Source organism: Castor canadensis, chromosome 2 (assembly GCF_047511655.1).
Source record: "Castor canadensis chromosome 2, mCasCan1.hap1v2, whole genome shotgun sequence".
NCBI lineage: Eukaryota > Metazoa > Chordata > Mammalia > Rodentia > Castoridae > Castor > Castor canadensis.
This window is the reverse complement of record NC_133387.1, coordinates 55,680,240-55,703,499: the sequence shown is the minus strand read 5'-3', so window position 1 is coordinate 55,703,499 and position 23,260 is coordinate 55,680,240. Positions and strand designations below refer to the sequence as shown.

The 23,260-nt window shown below is 36.5% G+C and overlaps 1 protein-coding gene across 3 annotated transcripts in view; it reads left to right on the top strand.

Annotated features, from left to right (window-relative positions):
• Positions 1 to 23,260, top strand: part of Grm3 (glutamate metabotropic receptor 3) — a 210,993-nt gene that overhangs the window by 172,754 nt on the left and 14,979 nt on the right. For all 3 annotated transcript variants that reach the window (XM_074064859.1, XM_074064860.1, XM_074064858.1), the window contains one exon: positions 15,138 to 16,204. In XM_074064859.1, coding sequence (XP_073920960.1) covers positions 15,138 to 16,204 — 1,067 coding nt within the window. The remainder of the gene's footprint in view (positions 1 to 15,137; positions 16,205 to 23,260) is intronic.

The following is a 23,260-nucleotide window of genomic DNA, read 5'->3' as shown; positions in this document are numbered from 1 at the left end:
ATCATTACCATATACCCCAAATTTGTTAAGAACTAGTTTTCATGAAGGCAAATCCGATTGAAGAGTTTTGTTTACTTGTTGTAGTGCTGGGATCCAAACCCAGAGAGCCTCATTGCAAGCAAGTTCTCTACTCAAAGAGAGTGAATTAGAAAGTATAGTTTTAGGAAAAGTCTTCTGTTTGCAGCATGGGGGAGTAGACTCAGTTGAGTGGATGGGGATCTCAGCTGAAGGTGGGAAAGTAGCTACCATGCTAAAAAAATTTTCTCTGGAAGTACATAAATCTTAGCTTTCTGAGCTGTTTTAGTAACTGGGTTAGTAGGAATCTACTTCATGGGATTGCTATTAAAAGTGAAAGAATATGTATGAATTAAGGAAAAGAGTAAAAATTAGAGCCTTTTAGTTTTTTCAACCTCCTCTCTTTATCTTAATTAAAAAGAAACAATTATTTAATTGCTCAAAATTTAAACTCTCAAATATGATCTCAAAAAATCACAATGGTCTAAAGTTATCAATAAATGAGATGCTCAAAACTGTAACATTAAACTTATCCAGAAGCCACTTATACCATAAAAGTAAATATTGAGTGAGCTGTCTAGAACTAGAAAAAGAATTTTAGTCTACTACAGTAGACCATGCAACACACACACATGCATACACCTGAGCTTGCCTCCTTGGTCAACATCTCATATTGTAGATCAGGGCAATCAGGGCAATCCTTATAGTGTGAATCACTGCTTTCCACAGAGACAACAGAAAAATGACTTCCTTCTCAAAGGACACATTTATAGAAATTCTCAAATCACACTGTGAAGGTGATTTTGCTTGAAAGGAAATCCTTGCTTGTCATTCTTAGTTGATTATTCACCAACTTGCTATGCTTACTATTTGCTTTTTGTCCTATATATTAATAAGACGCAGTCTCTGCCTTCAAGATGACTAAATCAGCATGATAATGACTACAGTAGATGAATTAGAGCCACTGGAAGCATTGGGATCAATATGTAAATTAGACTGGGAGATCTAAGAACTAGAGTAAGGTAGGCTACAACATATCATAGTTAAAAACAGTCATGCAGGCCTCAGTTTGTTCCTGAGACTTTCTCTTTCTAGTCACATGAATTGGCCTTTTTCATACTAAGGTCCTTTATCTTCAAATTATAGTAAGGAACAAATTCAGTGGGTCAAATTCAGTGGGTTGATTTATGCAAAGCAGAAGAGCTGATATACAGTAGACACTGAAATAGATACATATGCAGCAAAATTAATACATATGATTTATGATTTCTTCCTTATGTCATTAAAAGAAGGATCTGTGGAGAAAGTATATAGTAGGCTAGAGTAAAATACTGTTCAATAATGAAGTTGCATGCATACTAAATGTCTTAATGTCCAGCAGATGCCTGAAGTCTTAGTCACTTCCTGGCAGCACCAAAATTCCAGAATCGATATACAGCAATTAGCAGAGAAAGAGAAAGGTGTGATGCCACAACAGCACAAAGGTGGGTCCACTTTCTGGTCTTGCAGGTGTATCTGTTGACCGTAAACTTCTCTTCTGGATGCTATGTTCCTACCTCACTGGTCAGACCCCTGATCAAAACAGAGCAGAGAAGCCATAGGGTCTCCCTCAGTCTTCACACAGTGATCCCCAGGCATCTGTCTTAGACATCTTTGTTGTAAGATTCATCTGCTTATAAAATGTATCCCCCTGAGCTATTTGAATAATTCCAACTACTCCACTTGAAAAAGTACTTCACATTATACTGCAATTATCACAGCTCGATGCCATTTGTTGAATTCATAGGATGAAAATAAAATAGAAAGAAATAGCTGTCATCGTTTGTATGTCTTTATGCATGTGTGGGAAGCAGTAAATCTAAGAAAAAAAATAGTTTTTCACCTTTCCCCTTTATTCTGCAACAATTTTTGCAAATTTCTTCCTTCTAAAACCACACATTATCAAGCAAAGCTTTGAAAAGGGGACTTTGCATTCATCCCAATTGCTGCTTTAAAATGCTATTGCTTGTGCTTCCAATGAGTTGCCATATAGAGCATTCAAGAAAGACAATCATAAATCCTAAAGCCAACAAAAGAATGCTCCAAGGACAATTTTGAAACTGTTTGAAGAAAGGTATTGAAAACTGACCACTGTGGCAGCAACAATCAGAGATGGAGAGGCTGAGTTGAGGATAATGCTATGCTGCCCAGCAGGCCTAGGGGCACAAACACACCACAATGGCTGTGATCAACAGCCAAAGAATGGATTCCCCTAAAAACTGCAATTTCCGCAAGTGCAATTACTCAGGGGCACTTGATCCAAAAGGTACAATCTTCCAACCCTTGAAAGCCAAAATCACAGACCATCTCCACCTTCTTCCACAGTTGTCTTTTACTAGTTCTAAAACAGAAAACACTTGATATGGCAAAAAAAAAAAAAAGTCAAAAAATCCATCCCACTCTGCAGAAGGTACTCTGAGTTCAAAATAAATGAGTATAAAAGGACAATATGTGCCAATTTCTGGGTGAGGCTTGAGATGGGAAAGATTTACTAATGTCCTCAGATATTATGTTTCCACCATCCTAGATTACTATATTAAGTGGTAATTACTAGAGAAAAGTTTTTTTTTGCAATATAAATTCAGATTTTTACAAAATAAACCTATGAGTAAACTCTTATAGTGATTTAATTTTATACTTGGTTTCTCTAACCAGAAATCCCACCCTTTTGTGGGCAATTTTTGATGTAGAGAAGGTGTCTGGCTCGTAAGATATGAAAAGTTTATAGGTATTGGGAACAAGGAGACTAGACAGTCAAAACTGTGGTTTTTTCTTGGAAGTGTCCGTGAGTGTGCCTTGTTATGATTTAAAAAGACCAGATTTGCATTTATAGCATGACAGAATACACCCTTCATTTGCATCAGGTCTCAACCATCATGCCTGGGTAAAGAGGTGAGGAGGTGTTACTGTTATCCCTAAGCAATTGTATTTAAATACATAATAGAAATGAATACCTCAAACTGGATTTTTTTCAAATAAATGCAGAAGGCAGTATATACTGACTACCTTAAACAGCCATTCCACTTCCCTTCCAAATATTTCCAATTTTCAGATAAAAGATCTGAAGTATTAACCCCAAATATACTTACTAGGTGCGTCAGAGTATTATGTAATGTGAGGATATTGTATTACATTATGTGTTTATAAGAATTTTATCAACTTGGAATATCAGCTAATGTTTGGGGAAGCTCCTCGCTTTATGCCTCATCTTAGTTATTCTTTCTTCTCTAATTCCTTTATCCATTCCTCCAGAATGTATTATTAAATGGTTGGCATTATATTTGCAACAGTTAATAAAACAAATCCCTGCTTTCAAAACTCATATAGACTCTCAAAGAGAAAAGAATAGGAAATAAGAAAGCATGCCATGCATAGACCAGAACAAACTCTCCAACGTAAATACTTTCAGCCATTCAGGCTTTCCTCTTCAGTATTCCCCAGTGGCTGCCTTCCAACAAAGATATCCCTAAACGTATAGAGAGGAAAAGTCACATGTTCTCCATAGCCAAGATTATGTCTTGCAAACAAATTCCAACATCTCTTCACTGCCTCTAGCTTTCAAAGTGTGTTTGTGTTTGTGTGTGATAACACCAAGCTCTAGCAGAGGTAATCAGACAAGATTTGGAGGTGGGGTTCAGTTAATTTACAAGTGATTTACAAAGGTTGGAAAAGAGGACAATATTGCGTATAGCACACTACAAGGTACAAGTCCGAGAAAAAGACGATTTTTTTCATTAGAAACAAAAGTTTAGTTGAAGAAATAAGCTTTACTAATCTGTCACACAGAATGATGACTATGATAAAAAAAATTATGTCATAGATCTGTAGGTAATTTTAGTCTACTTTAGTTAAGTGAAATGCTGTAGTTCATGTAACAATCATATGAACAGACCTAAGCTGTTTAACCAGACCTGATAGTGCAGTGGCCACTTAGTAGTAGACATAGATTCACTCGCTCATTTACTCATGCACTCTACAAACATTTACTGAATACCTGATAAATAGCAGGCAGGCTCTCTAACAAGCCAACAGTTACAGAACACTTTCTACATGTTAGACACTGAGCTAAGCGCTCTCAATTTAATTGTTCACAATAACCCTATTGGTATATGAAACACAATCAGTGAAATGACTAGTAGTTGTGAAGATAAGATTTCAGCTGAGGCATCAGACTCCAGAGAAAAGTGGCACATGACAGGCCCCAGGCTTCAAGGAGCTCATAGTCTAGAAGGGAACCCAGAGCAAATAAGTAATGTATTGATAGTGATTCATATTCTAGTAGAGATGTATATGCAGGAGTTCTGGGTCCCCAGCAGAGAGGTCATTTAGAGGCAAGCATAACTTGTTCATTTGGATTCTCCACCACCATACTGCCTTACCAAATTCCCTCTCTTCTCAATTTTGTAAAATAATCAAATTTTAAAAATCTCTCCCTCCATAATTTTCCATTTTTGTTAATAACTGAGCATGTAACTGATCTCCTCTCCTGCCACCCTCCTTTAAAAAGACTTATCTGGTGCTGGAGGCATGACTCAAGTGGTAGAGTGCTTGCTTAGCAAGTAGGAGGCCCCGAGTTCAAATCCCAGTACTGCAAGAAAAGACTTATCTGATATTATAAGTGAACATAGACCAGAAACTAAACCCAACAAAAGCAAAACAAACTTTGTTTTCCCAGAACCCTCATCTCAATTTCTGGATCATCAGAGCAGATTTCTCTGCCTGTTGCAAGTAGAACAGCTATCCTGATGTGCAACTGTAGGCACTGGCTTAGGCGAGTCCTGAAAAGTAGGTTCCTCTTTGAGCCAGCCATTGGAGGTAGAATTCCTGCTCACAAATGTCTATCTCTTTTAAAAGTTATGATTCTGCCCACTGGGGAAGAAAGTCCAGTGAATGTCAGACTCTGCCAATCAGATCTGAAGCTTCTCTTCTGAAGGGAATAGGGAATGAGATGGTGTGGAAGGATGGAAATTGGGGCTGAGGCTAAAACATGATCACAGAATGAGACTATTCTTTCTCCAAAAGATGTCATTTTAGGAAAGCTGGACAAACCTCCTTTCCAAATTTTTTTCCACTGAGATATCAGATTCTACCATCAATAACTTATCCATGATGATATTTGATATTTTCTTTTATTGGGATCTCTTAATATCACTATCCCTGGAAGAAAAAAAAAACATAGTCTAGCGTTTCAATGGAATTGGTATTGCTTGAGGCTATTTGCAAAGAATGGGTATTAGGAACACAAAGGTATGCTGAGAAAAGAAAAAAAAAGAGAGCAAAAGGAAGTAGAAGAGCCTGAAGAATAATTGTGTCTACACAGTCGCACACCTGGTTGTATTCTGACATGAGGATATCATAGGTCTCTCATGGATTACTAACTACTAACTGTTCCACCTGTTTAAAAGGATAATTGTGGGTAAAGATATATAAATGTTATGCTTGAGTGGTATGTTAGATACTAGAGCCAAGTTAAATTTATCCACCTTATTAATTGAACACAGTTTGGGGAGACAGTGGAAGTAAGAGTCAAATGAGCTGAAATGATTTCTGGGGTTGATCAGTTTCCACAAACAAAATTCATGATACCCATACTATCATTAGAATAATTCAAAATAGAAATCGTGGTACAAAAAGGGAAGAAAAAATTTAAATAACTTTTTATTTTGTTACCTTAACTATTTCCAGAGGGGACAGAGACCCTCTTAGGATTATGTGATTATGTGGGTTTAGTATTTCTTAGCAATGTAGGATATACTTAATGACCTGACAAGGTCACTTGAAACCTTATGGTTCAATAGTGCAGCCCCTCTCTATGAAGACAGAAGACTAAGCTGTGCCTCAGGCTTAGGAAACATATGACAACTTAACAATAGACCAGCATGCTGGCAAGAGGAGTAACTTATTTTCCCTTGTATTCTCCTTACATGATACTATACAGAGTCAAATGATGTCCATGTGTGATGTGTCAGGCAAGACAGCAGAAATTAATTTGTTTCACCCATGGAAATTTCAGTTACTATATGCTAAGCTTCTGTGCTTATCTTTGGCACATTCATGCTCAGAGGCTGAATAAAATTTCTGCTGTTCACTTCTTACATAAAGAATTCATTGTTTGGTAAAAATAGGAAAGCTCATTTTATTAAATGTTCTTGTAGCTCTGCTACCAATTTTCAAATACATTTTTTACAGTTTGTACTGCTCTTACTAGAGCATCTCTGAATGGGATTTTCTCAGCCGTTTTCACCTTCTGTCCATATCACGTCATTCTTCTGCTGCACTTAGATCTGTGGCATGGCAGGTAGAGAAGTGATTTAAAGGCAGAACAATAGGAAGCATTTGCCTTCTTTTTTTTAAAAAAAAAAAGAAGTAGTAATCATGGATATGTATTTCTTTCCAACTTTGTTTTGGAGAAAGCCTTTTTTCCTCTTCTGTTTTTCATTTGTGCTGTACTATCTGACCTAGTCACATTAAAAAAAAAAAAACATGAAGACAGATTAAATTTGTCTTCAGAACTCACAATTTGTCTTTGAAAATTGAAACCCATTAGTGAATACTGGAAAGTAACATAGTATTAGTGGATACTCAGGTTTGTGCTCGGATTAGAAGTCAAAAGGGAAAAAAGTTCCTTTTGACAGAGACTTCACTTAACTGTCCCTAGAGAAAATATTCTTGCTGTAAATCAACGTTAAAATGCTATATACTTCCTGCTCCTACCACAAACAAGAATTTGTTTATTTTCTTAGAGGTGAATGACAAGAACTGGTGATAGATTTACAAAAACTGAAAAAGGGGGAATGACGGAGATCTGTGAAAGGGGTCTGTGGGAAAGAGGATAAGGTGCAGTGACACTCACGTGAGAGGAAGAGAATATTGAGAAAGCATGTAATCTGGGAATGGTATGAGGGAAAAAAGGTCTAAGAAATAATAACCTTAGATGGTAGGATCATAAAGAACTTACCTCAAATATTCATTTTCCATTTGCAGTGGGGATTGAAATTTCCAAAATATACTAGAAATTCAACATTTATTACCCTAGGCAAAAGTCTCTTCAGCACTGTTAACATTGTGGGCCTTAAACTTGTTTGCTCTGAGGTTGTGTCTGTTAGCAGCATTCCCGTCCTCTCTCCACTGTATAACACTGTTAAATCCTATCCTGCTGCTAGACCAGTCATTCTCAACATACTGTCAGTTCAGAGGAAGAGTTCTGAAATTTGTTCAATACCAGAAACTCACATTTTAGAATTATACAGTCACATTCTTAGAATAGGTAAAAAATTTAAACAGTGAAAAAAGCACTAACAATACAGAATTGATAAATTAGAAGTTGTATATGAAAATTAAGAATTTATTGGGCATTAAAATTAAGGATCTATGTTTATTGGACAACACTTTTAAACAAGTGAAAAGACAGAGTGGGAAAAGATATTTGCAAACACATACTTTTGAAAAGAGCTCACTTGCAGAATATATTTTTAAAATTCCTGTAAATCAAATTTAAAAGATAGAAAATCTAACAGAGGTGAGAATATAAAAGGCACTTTGTAATATTTCCAAACGTGATTAATTTATGACAAAGTGTTTAACATCATTCAGTGCTAGGAAAACACAAATTACAAAAGCAAAACCAACACAATGCAAGACTGTATTTCCGTTGGAATGTATAAAATTACATTCACATTAAGAAGTGAAGCAACTCAAATTCATATACAATATCACTCCATTGTGTTTACATAAACACAACAGAACTTCACACATGTGTACCACAAATGACATGTAAAAGAACCATCATTAGCAGCACATAGCAAATGGCTGACAGCACCTCACCTGTATCTCCTCACCACTCACTATCATCATGCATGCCAGTAGCTTCTGAATAAAAGCGTCTGTGATCCTCTGCCTGGGAGCTTTGATCACAGGAGCATGTTCTCTCCATAACTGGAACATGCTACAAGTGCCCTGAAGTCAGCACCTCTGAAGCAGTGATCAACCAACAACAGGTAAGAGTTGTCCCATCCAAGCTGGTAAGTGGGTTATTCTGCCCAATTCCCATTCTACACCATGACCCAAAGGGTCCCCTTGACACCGAGATCCACTTGTCCTCATCAATAACTTACTCATCAATGCTACTTCCATTGGATTCTTTCTTTTTAAATTTTTAATTCTCTACTTTTCTATTTCTCCCAAATCAACTGCTCAGATCGAATTTAGTCTTGGAGTTTGTTTCTGGGATAACCCAGCTAATGATTCATATTCATATAAGTATTCATATAAGCAGTATTCATATAAGCTGAAACCCCCCAAATTTTTTTAAAGAAATGTCTGTCAACAGACAAATAGAAAAATAAATTGTGGTATACTGTAAGATAAAATACTACATATCATTAAAAATGAACCAACTGTAGCTTCTCACCACTGTATGAATAATCTCACAAGCTTAATTTTGAGCAAAACATGTTAGGTGTGAAATAATACATACTTTATAACATAACTATTAATGTCAGGCAAAAATAGTACATGCTTGTTATGGGATAAGTTGTATTCTCCTTCAAAAAGATAAGTTGAAGTCATAATCCTAATGCCTCAGAATGTGATCATTCTTGGGAACAGAATTTTTACAAGGTTATCAAATTAAAATAACTTCATTAGGGTGGGATCCAAAATGACTAGTGTCTTTATAAAAGGGGAAATTTGGACACAGAGACAGAGATGCAGGGAGAATACCCTGTGAAGGCAAAAAAAAAAAAAAACAAAACTGGAGTGACGCACAAGTAAGCAAAGGGCACCAAGGATTGAGGGCAAACTGCCAGAAGCTAGAGGAGAGGTCCAGAGCAGATTTCCCTTCAAAGACCTCAGAAAGAACCAACCCTGTGAACATCTCAGTTTCAGACAGAACTGTGAGACAATAACTCTTAGTCAAGCTACCCAGTTGTAGCATTCTGTTATTAATTCACTGAGAGGAGAAGTTAAGGTGGTGGCTGCCTTTTGGAAGAAGGAAGGGTCAGCAATAAGGATAGGAAACTGGTCAGGTTATGCTTCTTAACAGCCATGATGTTTCATGGGTATGCAAACTCTGATAATTCACTTATTTGATACTTATATATATATATATTCTATATATTTATATTTATACATAAATATATATTAAATATGTATTATATTGAAGTGAATAGTGTTTATAAATGTAAACACTCATTAGGGTAGATGAGGGAAAAGTAGTAAGGTATCTACATAATGAAGAAGACAGGAGTTGAGGAAGAGTGGGAAAAAAAAAAAGGTGGTAGTGACATCAGCTCACATTAAAGAGTGTCCCTAACCAAAGAGATGGTGACCACTATGAGACTTATAGGTAAAATGAATAAAGTAAGATAGGCAAGTCCTGACCCTGTCCCTACTTGGGGAAAGAGTTTGTAGTCTCACTAACTTCGCTCAGTGTTACTTTCTCCCCATTTTTCACTCTTAGTCTAATAGTAAATTGTTCTTTTCTGAATTGCTGTGAATGCTGAAAATTTTAACTTGTTAGATCTGGATAGGGAAGACAGAATCCTCAACCTTGCTGACTCTTTAGGGGAATTGTAGAGTCCTTTTCAGAAGTCATAGCACCTAAAAAAAGCAAGTACTCACGTTTACTATACATGTTAGTTGTGGAATTTTTGTAGTTTTTTCTTTTTTGGCAGTACAGGGGTTTGAACTCAGTGCTTCACACTTACAAGATAGGCACTCTATCACTTGAGCCACAACCCCTGGCCTGCATGTTAGATTCTTAATGACCTTTTTCCCATGTGAGATTGAGCACCTAAGACATCTTAAGTGGTATGCTGTACCAGCTGCTACACTCAATTGATAACTTGTGAGAAGTGCTTCATAAATTTTGTTCCTAATCAGTAGGTAAATTACTGACACCCAGGGATTCATCCTTTTTATTTCCTATCTTCTTAGGGCATGGTGTTTGCATAAGACTTTCTCTGTTCTAGACAAAAAGGACTTTGGCTTCTTCACCTCCTGGCCTCTAACATAGACTTTCAAGGAAGATGTCATTTTCTGTCTTCTCACTGCTATATTTATTACAACTCGTCAGACTATTTGCAGACCACTGGAGTACAGCTCCAGTTGTAAATCAGAGTCATGCTGCCGTGGGTGACTTTTGCAATCTCCGTCAGTGTTTATGAACGTGAACCAGGTCAGTGGAGGCAGTAGGCCCATTCTTGAAGGCCTCAGAAGCCACATTATCATCTTATCCTAATTGGACCTCTGTCTGAGAGGAAAAAAAAATAACCAATTTAATTTTCTTCTGCCACTGACCGATGATATTTCTAAGGAATAGACTTGACTCATCTCTACCAAATGGTTCCTCGGAGGACTGGTCACCTTGGTATTAAACCTTTCAAATAAATCTACTTGAAAGTGGGGTCAGGACTAATTGGATAAGGAGGAACACTGAGAAACCATTCTCTTGACCTGAGGCCAGAAGAGGATCCTTCTGAAAATGAAGATCTGGTATCAAAACATTAGAATAATAAGGAGTTTGAAATTAGATTTTGGAAAAAGTTGTAAGTCTTCTTTTGAAAAATTCTGCTATCCTTCAGTTACTCTTCTTTTCCCCTCTTTTATTTGAGTTCTTTCATGCTTATTGTAATGCCAGTGAAAGGTGAAGTGATTTATTTTTCCATTTCATGATGCTTGCTCTCCTGGTAAGACAGATTTGAGAAATAGCAAACTCCCCAGAGTTTTCTCACACTAAAGAGCCATGCAATTGCCTGCAGGAGCATTGTAGTTCAGCTTCAGTGAGTTATAACTCTCTCCCTACTGAGTCATTTGACCTAGACAATGCATCAGGAAGGTGACAGTATGAATACACTGAGCTTCCACCACTCTGGCACTTGAAGTCACCAGCAGCACTGAAGAGCCTGCTTTTCTTATTTGTCTCCTCACCACCCAGGCTGGGTTGTATTAGAATCACAGTTCGAGAACAGAATTATCCATACATGTAGGATATTTGATAGACGTGATGCACCTTTTTCTTCTCTGTAACTCCTTTCATCTTTTTCATTCTAGTATAGATACAGTGACGCTATATTCAAGCTAAGAATCAGGGCATTTCCTCTGACAATGTATTTTTGTTTAGAATTTGTAATGTGTTCATTTGAAGCACTGTAATGTGATTTATCTATTTAAGATATTTAGATACTTGACCATATTGTGTTACATATTTGAAAATTTAGCAAAACAAATTTAGTAAAAAGTAAACTTTAATTCAAGACAAATTCCACCAAAAGTACTATTTGTGTTTTCACCACCACTTTTCAAGAACTTGTTATACTTGCAATAGTGTTATTTTCATGATTTGTTTACTTTACAAGATCTTCTGCCTGTTCTTGCTCAAATATTCTGTTTTAAACTTTTATTTTATTTTTATCAAAGTAATATATGTGCATAATGTTTACATGGCTACAGAACACTTACAAAGCAAAACAAAAGTCCTTTGCCTCTCCTTCCCCAAAGCAAAGCCCATTCCCCATAGATGTGTACTTTGACTCTTCTGATGATGTTTATTTCTGAAACAACTGTTAGTTGAGTTTCACATTATGATCCTTTTCCTACTATATTTCCTACTTTCCTCCCAGCATTGTGGTCAAATGTTGAGAGTTTTCTCATATTCATCTTTCAGCCCTTATATTGAATTTCTATTCTATGTCACTTCCTAAAGCTCATTCTTTTTCTGTATTCCTCTTTTTTTTTTTTATTCATATGTGCATACAAGGCTTGGGTCATTTCTCCCCCCTGCCCCCACCCCCTCCCTTACCTCCCACTCCACCCCCTCCCTTACCCCCCACCCCCTCAATACCCAGCAGAAACTATTTTGCCCTTATTTCTAATTTTGTTGAAGAGACAGTATAAGCAATAATAGGAAGGAACAAGGGTTTTTGCTGGTTGAGATAAGGATAGCTATACAGGGAGTTCACTCACATTAATTTCCTGTGCGTGTGTGTTACCTTCTAGGTTAATTATTTTTGATCTCACCTTTTCTCTAGTTCCTGGTCCCCTTTTCCTGTTGGCCTCAGTTGCTTTTAAGTCTATTCCTTTCTAAGACTATTCTTATTCTGCATCTATGTCAGAGATATAATATCTTCATTTATCACTCTCAGCACACTAATGTTTTAAATTCCTTGTCTTTTGCTCCCTGCATCACCTCCATCTTCTCCAAATTACTTACTCTTTATTTTTCCTGTTCAGTCTCTCTCTTTCAAGTTAGAAACGTACTCAAATATCTGGTGATCCTTGATTGTTTTTCTTCCTATTTTTAGGTAAAGAAAACACAAATTGTGGGTAAAACATTCACATGGTTTAAAATTTAAAAAGTATAAAAGATATCCAGTAAAAATTTCCCTCCTATCTTTCCCACACATCTGTTCATTTCTTACCTCTTGCCCGTAAGTACCTACTATGTTATTTATCCTTCTAGGATTCCATTATACACAGAAAAGTAATAATCTATTTTATTATTTTATTATGCCCCATTATTTTATTTGCCCCATTTACATAAAGTATAGTAGATCAAATCTTTCTCACACTTCTCAGTGCAATTTTTAGATTTCATAATATCCATAATCCATAACTTATAGAAAACATTTCTTTTCACAGCTATGTAGCATTTTATTTTATTTATTAATGAACTCTATTGATGAACAACTGGATCACTTCCAATTTTCTTCTATTACAATCATTCAGTAAACAATATTATAAAAATACAATTCACACATAAGCAGTTTATCTGCAGAATATATCCATGAATTGAAATTTCTAAGTAAAAAGTTACATGTATCTGTAACTTTGAAAATTTTTGTTAAATTTCCCTGTGTTAGAAGTATGCTAAATACACACCCAACAGCAGGTTAAGAGTTCCTGCTTCACTACAGCTTCATTAAAAGAATACATGTTACAAACGCAAACTAGGTTTACTGTATATATTAGTTTCCTAATGCTGCTGTAACAAATTACCACAAACTTAATGTTTAAAGCTATGTAAATTTATTGTCTAAGCGTTCTGGAGGTTAGGACTGCAAAATGGATTTCACTGGGTTAAAATGCAAAGTGTCTTCAGGCAGGGCTACATTTCTCTCTGAAGGCCACAGAAGAGAATCCATTGTGTTGCCTTTTCTAGCTTCTATTGACCTCCCATGTTCACAGCTCCCTTCCCTCTTAGAGCCAGAAATGGTTAGTCTTCCTTACATCCCAAACTCTGACATTGACACTTCTGCCTCCTTTTCCCACTTTTACTGACTCTTAATTACCCTAAACTCATCCAGATAACACAAGTCAATCTCCTCAAGTTAAATCAACTGATAGCAACTTTAATTCTATCTGCAACCTTAATTCCTCTTTGTTGTCTGACACAAGTCTCCGGTTCTGGGAGATGAGGACATGGATATCTTTGAGGGTCTGTAATTCTACTTCTAAAAGTTTGCATTTTTCTGAGCATATTTTCATGTGCTTAAGAATCATTTGATTTTCCTTCTTGGTGAAAATCAAGTTCATAGTCTTTGGCCATTTTTCTGTTGGGTTATTAGAAACTTACCCATTGTCTGCAATATCAGACATTGTCTGTAATATCATTTGTTACTCATACTTCTATGTTATTCATGTCTGTTGTTATTTGGAATTTTTAAATTTTTTCATATAGTTAGCTTTTATTATATGGTTTATGTATTTTCAGTAACAATTAAAAAGTATTTCTCCCACTCCAATGTTAATTTGCCCTTTGATTTCTGAAACTTTTATGGTTTTGTTTTTCAGATGTAAAACTTTGATCCTTCCAGAACTTATTTTGGCATAAGTTATGAGATACATCCAAATTCATTTATTTAATTGCCTAAACAATTGCCCAGCACTGTATAGTAAATATCTTCACTTGTTTGCAATGCCACCTTTAGCATATACAAAATATTAGCATACACTGAATCTATTTATGGATATCTTATTCTACACTGTTGGTTTCTCCATATATTCATGAGTCAGTATCACACTAGTAATCCCACCTTTACTAACTGTATGTGTCTTTGAAGCAACACTTTTCTTCTAAAGAAAAAATAAAGATTGCCAGTGTGAAATAGTAAGTACACAGAAGACCAGAGTCTAGGGCATGAAAATAAGTGAGCACAGATTCACAGACTTGGACTTATGCCAAATGTCAATTCAACCTTCTTCCATATCTTGATGACAATTACATAGAAATAACCACAAGAGAGCAAGCATATGTAGTGGGGAGGTGACCAGACTAAGTAGGAAGCTGACAAACTAAGAAAGTAAAATTTCCCTTCTTTGTTAATGGTCTCTCTCTGGAGCTCCATTACTTGAGTATAATATTTCTAAGACATTTAATAAATGTAGAGTTGTATTTAAGAATAATAAATTGCACCACAGAAACCAAAAATAAAAAAGTGACCAGCATGGCAGTGGACATTGGCAAGAGAGACATGATGAGCTGTCTGGAGGAGGAAGCTTGGATATTCAGATACGCAACACTCTTGGGGACTTTCAAAGAGATGTAGGAGAGAGACAGAGTTGAAAGCAGGCCATTTTCTGAGTGCCACTGATCCTACACTGAGAAGAAAACTTTAAAGCATATTTACCTACATTCTAAATATTGGCTATACATAAATATACATAAATATACATAATATACATAATGGTAATGAGACATGAAGCTATACTCAAATCTTATTGTGAAATCTTTCAAGAAAAGCATATTTATACACCACACAGAATATTAAAATATGCCCATCGGTCCCCACTGTATAATCTCCTTTCAAGGTACACTGGACTATACTCATCATTATTGCTGGCACTTGGCACCCTTCACACACTCAGTAATGTTAAGTGAGTGAATTTAGGAATACGTAAGTATACTAGTAGCTTTTTATGTGTAATTTTCAATGGGAACTGATAAATTATGTCAGCCTTGGAATCCCTATTCCATTATTTCAGTTCTGCTAAGTGTATGATATAAAGTAATCACATATAGCTGATCACATATAGATACCTAAACAAGTGTTCTTTTTTTTCCCCTTTCATTCTACATATCAAAGCTCCATTCAACCCAAATAAAGGTGCAGATAGCATGGTCAAGTTTGACACTTTTGGAGATGGAATGGGACGATACAACGTGTTCAATTTCCAGTACGTGGGCGGAAAGTATACCTACTTGAAGGTTGGTCACTGGGCAGAAACTTTATCACTAGATGTTGATTCTATCCACTGGTCCCGGAACTCAGTCCCCACTTCCCAATGCAGTGACCCCTGCGCCCCCAATGAAATGAAGAACATGCAACCAGGGGATGTCTGCTGCTGGATATGCATCCCCTGTGAATCTTATGAATACCTGGTTGATGAGTTTACCTGTATGGATTGTGGGCCTGGGCAATGGCCTACTGCAGACCTATCTGGATGCTTTGACCTTCCTGAAGACTACATCAAGTGGGAAGATGCCTGGGCCATTGGCCCAGTCACCATTGCCTGCCTGGGTTTTATGTGTACATGCGTAGTCATAACTGTTTTTATCAAGCACAACAACACACCCTTGGTCAAAGCATCAGGCCGAGAACTCTGCTATATCTTGTTGTTTGGGGTTGGCCTGTCATACTGCATGACATTCTTCTTCATTGCCAAACCATCACCTGTTATCTGTGCATTGCGCCGACTTGGGCTGGGGACCTCTTTTGCTATCTGTTATTCAGCCCTGCTGACCAAGACAAACTGCATTGCCCGCATCTTCGATGGGGTCAAGAATGGAGCTCAGAGGCCAAAATTCATCAGTCCCGGTTCTCAGGTTTTCATCTGCCTGGGTCTAATATCAGTGCAAATTGTGGTGGTATCTGTGTGGCTCATTCTGGAGGCTCCAGGCACCAGGAGATATACCCTGCCAGAAAAACGGGAAACAGTCATCCTAAAATGCAATGTGAAGGATTCCAGCATGTTGATTTCTCTTACTTATGATGTGCTTCTGGTGATCTTATGCACTGTATATGCCTTTAAAACGAGGAAGTGTCCAGAAAATTTCAACGAAGCCAAGTTCATAGGTTTTACCATGTACACCACCTGCATCATCTGGTTGGCCTTCCTCCCCATATTTTATGTGACATCAAGTGACTACAGAGTAAGTCTTTGATTGGTTCTTCTTTTCCTTGTTTTGACTGGTTTCTTCCTGGCTTTCCTCTTCCATCCTGTCAACATTTTGTTGTGTAGGATTTAAAATACACTCCTTTTATTTCATCTCAAGAATGAAATGAGTAATAACAGATGTTATGATGAACCTCAATATTCTATGTAAGAATTAATTCAGTATGTTTTAAAAGCACCTAATTAGTACTTACATTATTTAGAGCACTGTGCTAGGCACAGAGGGGAAGATAAATGTAAATGCCATGGTCATTCAAGCAATTTATAATCTAGTGGAAAAGAAAATGTAACACATATACCGAAAAACATTTTAATTAAACTTAAAAAGCAGTTGACAAGAGAATAAGACTTAATCCCTAAGAACATAATGAGACTACTTCAAATTAGACTTAAGAGGATTTGGCTACAATAGATCGATCTGTAGATCAAAATGCACTTGCAACATTAAGCCAGGATCAGTATAAACATTGAAAAATTTCATTCACACTTTATTCCTTCCCTAAAATGGATTAAAGTTCTATGTTAATTTGCTATTTGCCTTTTCTAAAACTTTATTATATATACAAATATGCTGTGTGTATATACAGAGAGGGGAGAGTCCTTGAACTCGTTAAAATTCTTATTGCACATCTATAAATCCCTAATTAAATCACTATTCTTAGAATCTTAATAACAAATAGCCCAAATTTCTGGACTTCCATATAATTATCATCTTCTGAAAGCAACATCAGAACCATGTAAGCAAAACCAAAGGGCAGAACATATGAACCACATGTGAGTTTGAACTTTTAGAGTTTGGGGGTTAAAATGGAATATTGTTAATGTGTTCTAATACCCCTGTCCCCATTCACTCCCATAGATCTGCGGGGATTTTTCTTTTCCCCCTCTTTTTTTTTTTTTTTTTTTTACATTCTTAGAGAGCCATCCTTAGTAGATACGGCTTGAAGTAGTTACAATGATAATTATTTTTCCCTGGACATATAATTTAAAACTATCCATTCCCAAAAGAGCTAGTTTAAAAAATGTAGAGAAGCTCCTACTGAGAATAAACATAAATAACATTATAAAAATTAATTTTATTTAATAAGTTAGCATTTATTTCTAAAGCACAAAAATGACTTTTTAATATGTAGTAAAGAAACTGACTGAATGGAATTAGCTGAAGGTACCAGAGATGTCATCACATGGCAGAACTCATAAGGCAGATGGGGCAGAAGGATGTGAAATGAGTTTGCTAAGGCTACGCCAACCACGCTAAGATCTTCTGATGCCTCGCTTCTTATAAATAGTGTCAATACTAAATTTATAAAAGGTAGACTGAAGCCTCCAACAAGGTGGTGATTATCATATTTGACTGCATATTCAGTCATCTGCACAACATTTAAAATTGCTGGTGTCTGGGCCACAGCTCCAGTGATTCTGGTGTTATTGTCCTGGTTTGTGACTTAGACACCAATATTTTTCAAAGCTCCCAGATCAACTGTAATTTGTAGCCACAACTGAAAATCACTGCCCTAATAAGTTACATGTTCTTCTTGTCCCACAGATATGTTTAGTTTGGTCTTCACTATTTTGAAATATTTGTCACAGTTAGAAAAATTAAGAAATTTTACATAATTAGATAAGAAAGATTCTTCAGAAAGATTCATTCTCTTAAGAAAGTAAGACACATGGGTCCTAACTCTTTATAACAATGAGGGGACCTGAGGAGTGCTGACGCCTCAAACTAGAGCCCTTTCTCTCCCTCTTGCCCACACTCACAACCAATCTCTGAGTTCTTACAACTGGCTCTCTTCGCTTAGGAATTCTCAAGGGCTCTACTACATTTGTACTTAGGATGCTTGTCCTAGAAGTCTAGAACAGGACTGAGATTAAAACGTTCTGAGAGGGAAATTCTGAGGTTCAGACTGAACCAACTGAATTAGAAAATTACCCAATATTTGAGGGAACTAGAAGGAATTTGGGTATCAAACAAAGCAGGCTTATGACTCTAATTTTGCCACCTATTTATAACTCACCTATTGTGAATTATTAATAATATTAATTTTCCAGTCTTCAAAATAACTTTCCAGTCTTCTTCCCAACTGGCAGGAGTTGGTAGTGGGTATCATGTATGAAAAGAATTTCACATTAACACAGATTAATACTTTATAATTAAATCAATGGTCCAAACTCAGTATCTATGTGGACTTCAAAAAACAGCTCAGTAAAGTGGATCTTTTCAAGAACAGTCCTCAAAGACGTGGGATTTTACCCCACACTTTGGTGGGTAAGTGCAATTAAGGAAGCTGGAGAACATTAGAATAGGAAGTATTCCTGAGACACAACAGGAATAAACCTATCATGCTGGTCTTCATCAAGTGGAAAATGGGTTGGGTGAGGTTGTGTGTAGTTAGAAGCTAATGGAAGTTGACAACTTGACCAAATTATACAAGCAGAGGAATTCATTTAGATAATATAAAATAGTTTTGAGATCTTGAGATTTTTTTTAAAAATTTCTTTCATGCTTTCTTTTGGTTGGTTGTAAACTTAGGCAAAAAGTATCTGGTGAAAGATACAAGGGGAGGAAAGAACAAATCCTCCCTGAACAACTTTGCTGGATGCTTTGCATACGTGAGCTCACCTATCCTCATTAACACCCTGGGAAGCAAATTTTATTATCCATCAGAGAGATGAACAGACTCAGAGGATAATTAACTTCCTGGGTGGCAAGAAATAATAGGACAAGTGTTTGGATCCAAATCTGTGTCATTACCACATCTTATTTATCCTTAACATGAAGGACAGATTCGAAAGAGTGTAGTATAGAACAAGGAGGACTAATAGAAGCTACTGCAGGCATCCAAGATGCAACAAGCAAGAATTTGGTAAGAATCAAAAATTCAAAGAACCTTTGAGAAATCATTCAGGTCATCTCCTGCTGTATCACATCCAAATTTCTTCAGATACTTTACGAATCGAACACTGAGTCACCAGGAGTCCAGTGCATGTTTTAAATTGTGTAAATAAAGACTAGGGCATGCTTGAGTGAAAAACTATCCATAAAGGAACTCATTTAGAGTAACTCTTGAGTGTTTCCTTCATTCGGGTTTTCCAAAATATCTGAGTACTTAATAAACATTAGAGATAGAGATCTCAACATAGATAAGTTCCTCCTCCTTTGTAAGTTATAGTATAGGAGGGAGTAAGAGAAGGACAGAATAAATTAATGAAAATGCAGTGGTGTGTGCTGTGATGGGATTTTTATTTTTTTTAATTTCTTGGGAAGGCAGTTACCACAGTGTGTCTCAAACATTAATGTGAATACAAATCACCTGGGGATCTCACATGAAATAAAGATGCTGATTTGATAAGAAGGGTTAGGGACCCAAGAATCTGGGTTTCTAACAAGCTCCCAGCAAAAGGTCATGCTACTAGACAAAGAACCGTACTTTGAGTATCACGATGTTGGGTTGTTGTTGTGGTTGGGGCAGATGGAGCACTTTACCTATAGCAGACAGAGACTTTGGAGGTGACTATAGAATTTTGACAAGGTTCAAATATTTACAATGAAATTCTAATTTTCTCATGCTATTTTGAAGATGTTACAATATATATCAAATCTGAAATTCTTTAAAAAAATGCTTGGCATTTCTATATTGCTAGTGCCTGCTTCCCAATACTCCACTGAAGGATGAGAAACACCAGCCATTGGACTTTTATGTGCTAAGAGAAGAAACAGCAAATACAACACACCCTTATGCAAAAAATATTTTAGAAAAGAAAGACATGAGTTTTAATGGATAAATTAGGTTAATGAGTAAATACAAGAGTTATGTAGTATAAGAAGTTGTTGGGGGAGCTAAATCATGTGGGATTTTGTAGGATACAGTAAAGAATTTAAGTTTTATTTTATGTAAGTTTTACTTCTATATAGAAACCATTAAAAGATTTTTGAGCAGAATGATTATGATTTTACACATATTGGGGGGGGGGGAAATATCAAGTTGCTATAGACAATTGGTATGACAGAAAAGCAGAGACAGACATAGGGAGATTAGTTTGGCAGCTCTGGAAAGATAGAGCCTTTGGAAGCTATAGTAGGATGTTAAAATGAAGATGGTTGGAAGTGGAGATACAACCTGTCAAGATATGTGAAAGGTTTTTACCCTAACAAAATCCAAATTAGCCTGCCATAGTTTCAGGGATGCCGGAAGAAGACCCTGAGACTCCTGATTCAGAGAAAAAGGACATTATTGCAACCACAGCAGTAGTCAGAGTGTCTATTTGTGTAGGTTCCTCAAGGCTGATTTCCACAAAGCAATGCAAAGCAGACTAGGAGACACCTCCACTTTCTGTTGGATTGGATGTGTGGGTGTAAGAAAAATGGCAAAATCAAAGAGGTCTTTCAGATTTTTGGCTTGCACAGTTGGGTGTCATTGTTGTCACTCAGGGAAAGGGAATCAAGTTTTGTTCACATACTAATTCCTATATACTTATTGTGTATCTGAAAGGATACATGAAAGTAGCAGTTGAATATTTTTCTGGAAGCACAGAGGATAAATCGTGGAACTTAATAAGATAAAGAGGAGAGAGTCCAAAACTGAGATCTGGGGCACTCCAGCTAAGCTAAGGTAGAAGAGATAGTTAAAACAAGGAACAAACACTCAAGGAAGGGTGTGTCCATGAAATAAAAAAGAAGGAAAAAATTAATTATGTCAAATGTAGTTGGGAGTTTGAGGAGAATGGAAGCAGAGCAGTGTGGATTGATAATATAGATTCAGAAATAAAATTTTAGGCAAATACAGAGTTTTAATAGTGTGACTTACTGAAGGAAGAGGACAACTGAAACTGAGCCTGAGGCTTCATAAACTGTCAAAAGTTTTCAAATTTATAATGAGTAGATTGAATAAATATGGTACACAAACTATGATAAATAGGCAACCTTATTTCTGCCTCTCATTATCCCTTTAGTATTTAGTGAGGGTAATCCCACTCCTACCCCTGAATGGAAATACTAATAGTTCACTAAATATAAGGAGCCATTTTGATGCTGGGAATAGAGCAGTGACCAAAATTATCCATTAATTTTTATGCTGTAAGATTATATAAGGTTTTATAATAATTTTCTTCCAGAAGTTGTATCTGTTAATAAACTGAAATGCCTTGATCTATGTAATTATTAAAACCATTTCTTAACATTAAATCTTATTTGTTCCTAAGTTCTGGCCTGCCTTGGACTAGAGAGCCTTTAGTGATTGGCTTCTCCTTCTTCCTTTCTCATACTCCCTAATCCAACAACTGCTGTTTCCCTATCACTCCTGATTAAGAAGTAATAAGGAAGAATTAGGACAGTTGGATGGATGGCTTTTCATTCATTAAGTCTTCAGATGCTTAAGGATTCATCCTTGGGTTGGCTTAAAGATGACTCAAGGGTGTTATATGTGATCTTCAGATGTCCCCTCTGGTCTTTTTCTCCTGAGGTCCTTGGGTGAGTTGGCTGGCAATTCTCTAGTCTGAGTTGTCACTTGTGTCTCCTTTCTCAGTTGTAAGACATCCAGCTATACCCTTTTAGGCTGTCTCTGTGAAAGTCTCCAGGCCTCTCCACACTGGCCTAGGACTACCCTTGATGGCCCATCTTGTCATGCATACCACTCAAATATCCTTTGCTTTAATAAATTCTTAAAGGATATCTCAATATAATAACAAGTCTCTGTGTAATGCTACTAAAGCAATTAGCATTTTCTCACCTTCTCAGGAATCAAACCCAAATCCAGGAAACCCCAATTCCTGGAAATGACCACACTGAAGCATTCCTCACTAGGCTTTAAATAAGAGGACAGAACTCACAGTGCAGTTTTTTCCCCCAAGATAACCTCCTAAAAACCTCTCCTCTCTTCTTCTTATAATGAATGTTTCAAAGTGTGTTAGGAGTTTGAAGAATTACAGAAATGTTTTCAGAACAGGTTTCCTTGAAAATTTGCACATTTGTTTTTGTCTTACCTTCACTATGACATATTTGTCATATTGGCTTCACAGTCAAAACTGAGGCAGGAAGAATGCAGTTCTAATATATTACACGTATATGTAAAAATAAATTATGCTAAATTTGTCGAGGATTTTATACCACAGAATTAGATAGTAGCTTCTTTTCTGAAAAGTTGGTAAAAGGATAATTGGAGGCCCATGGCTGGAAGGCATACAATAGTTAAGGATAGGAACTTTAAAATGACAAGGATGGATTATGCTTTCAGCATTTAAAATAAATCTAGAAACTGAAGAAAATCATAAGCATAGCCTGATTTTTTTCTTTATCAGAAACAGAATGAAGAGCTGGGTGTGGTAACACAGGCCTGTAATCCCCATGCTCAGGAGGTGAGAGTGAAGGATGAAGAGTTCAATGCCAGCCTGGGTTATCGGAGACTGTATCTCAAAAATAAACAAACCAAAACACACACACACACACACACACACACACACACACACACACACACACACACACACACACCCAAACCAGAATGAGCCTCCCAAAGTTATGTGGCTTCTTCTACAATTACTTCTTTGGTCTTTGGCTTTCCTTAATTAGAGATAAAGGAGAATGATGAATAGACTTTGACATATTTGATATACCGTGAGAACTTTTGTAAATATCACAATGTACCCCCAGCACAACAATAAAAAAAAATAGAGACAAAGTTCAGAGACTTTAAGGCAACAAAAATAATCCCATTTGGTATTCTGGAGCAATTTAGTTCTTCTCTCCCCCTTCTAAGCAAATTCTGTTACCAAATGGCACTGATGCCCTAAAACCTCTGACCTCTCACCATATTTATAAACACCCATCTTTCAGTACTGAAGGTGATAAAATATATAGAATCCAATATGGAATTTTCTAGCAAATTTGTAGGAAATGAAGCCAGGACAAGTGATAAAATCAGACATGAGGGAAAATGAGAGCAAAAGAATGAAAAAGGGGTGATAAGCTTTAGTTCTGAGATATACTTACATAGAGGCAAACAATGGAGAAAGTGAAAATTCTCTTAAAGATAGATGT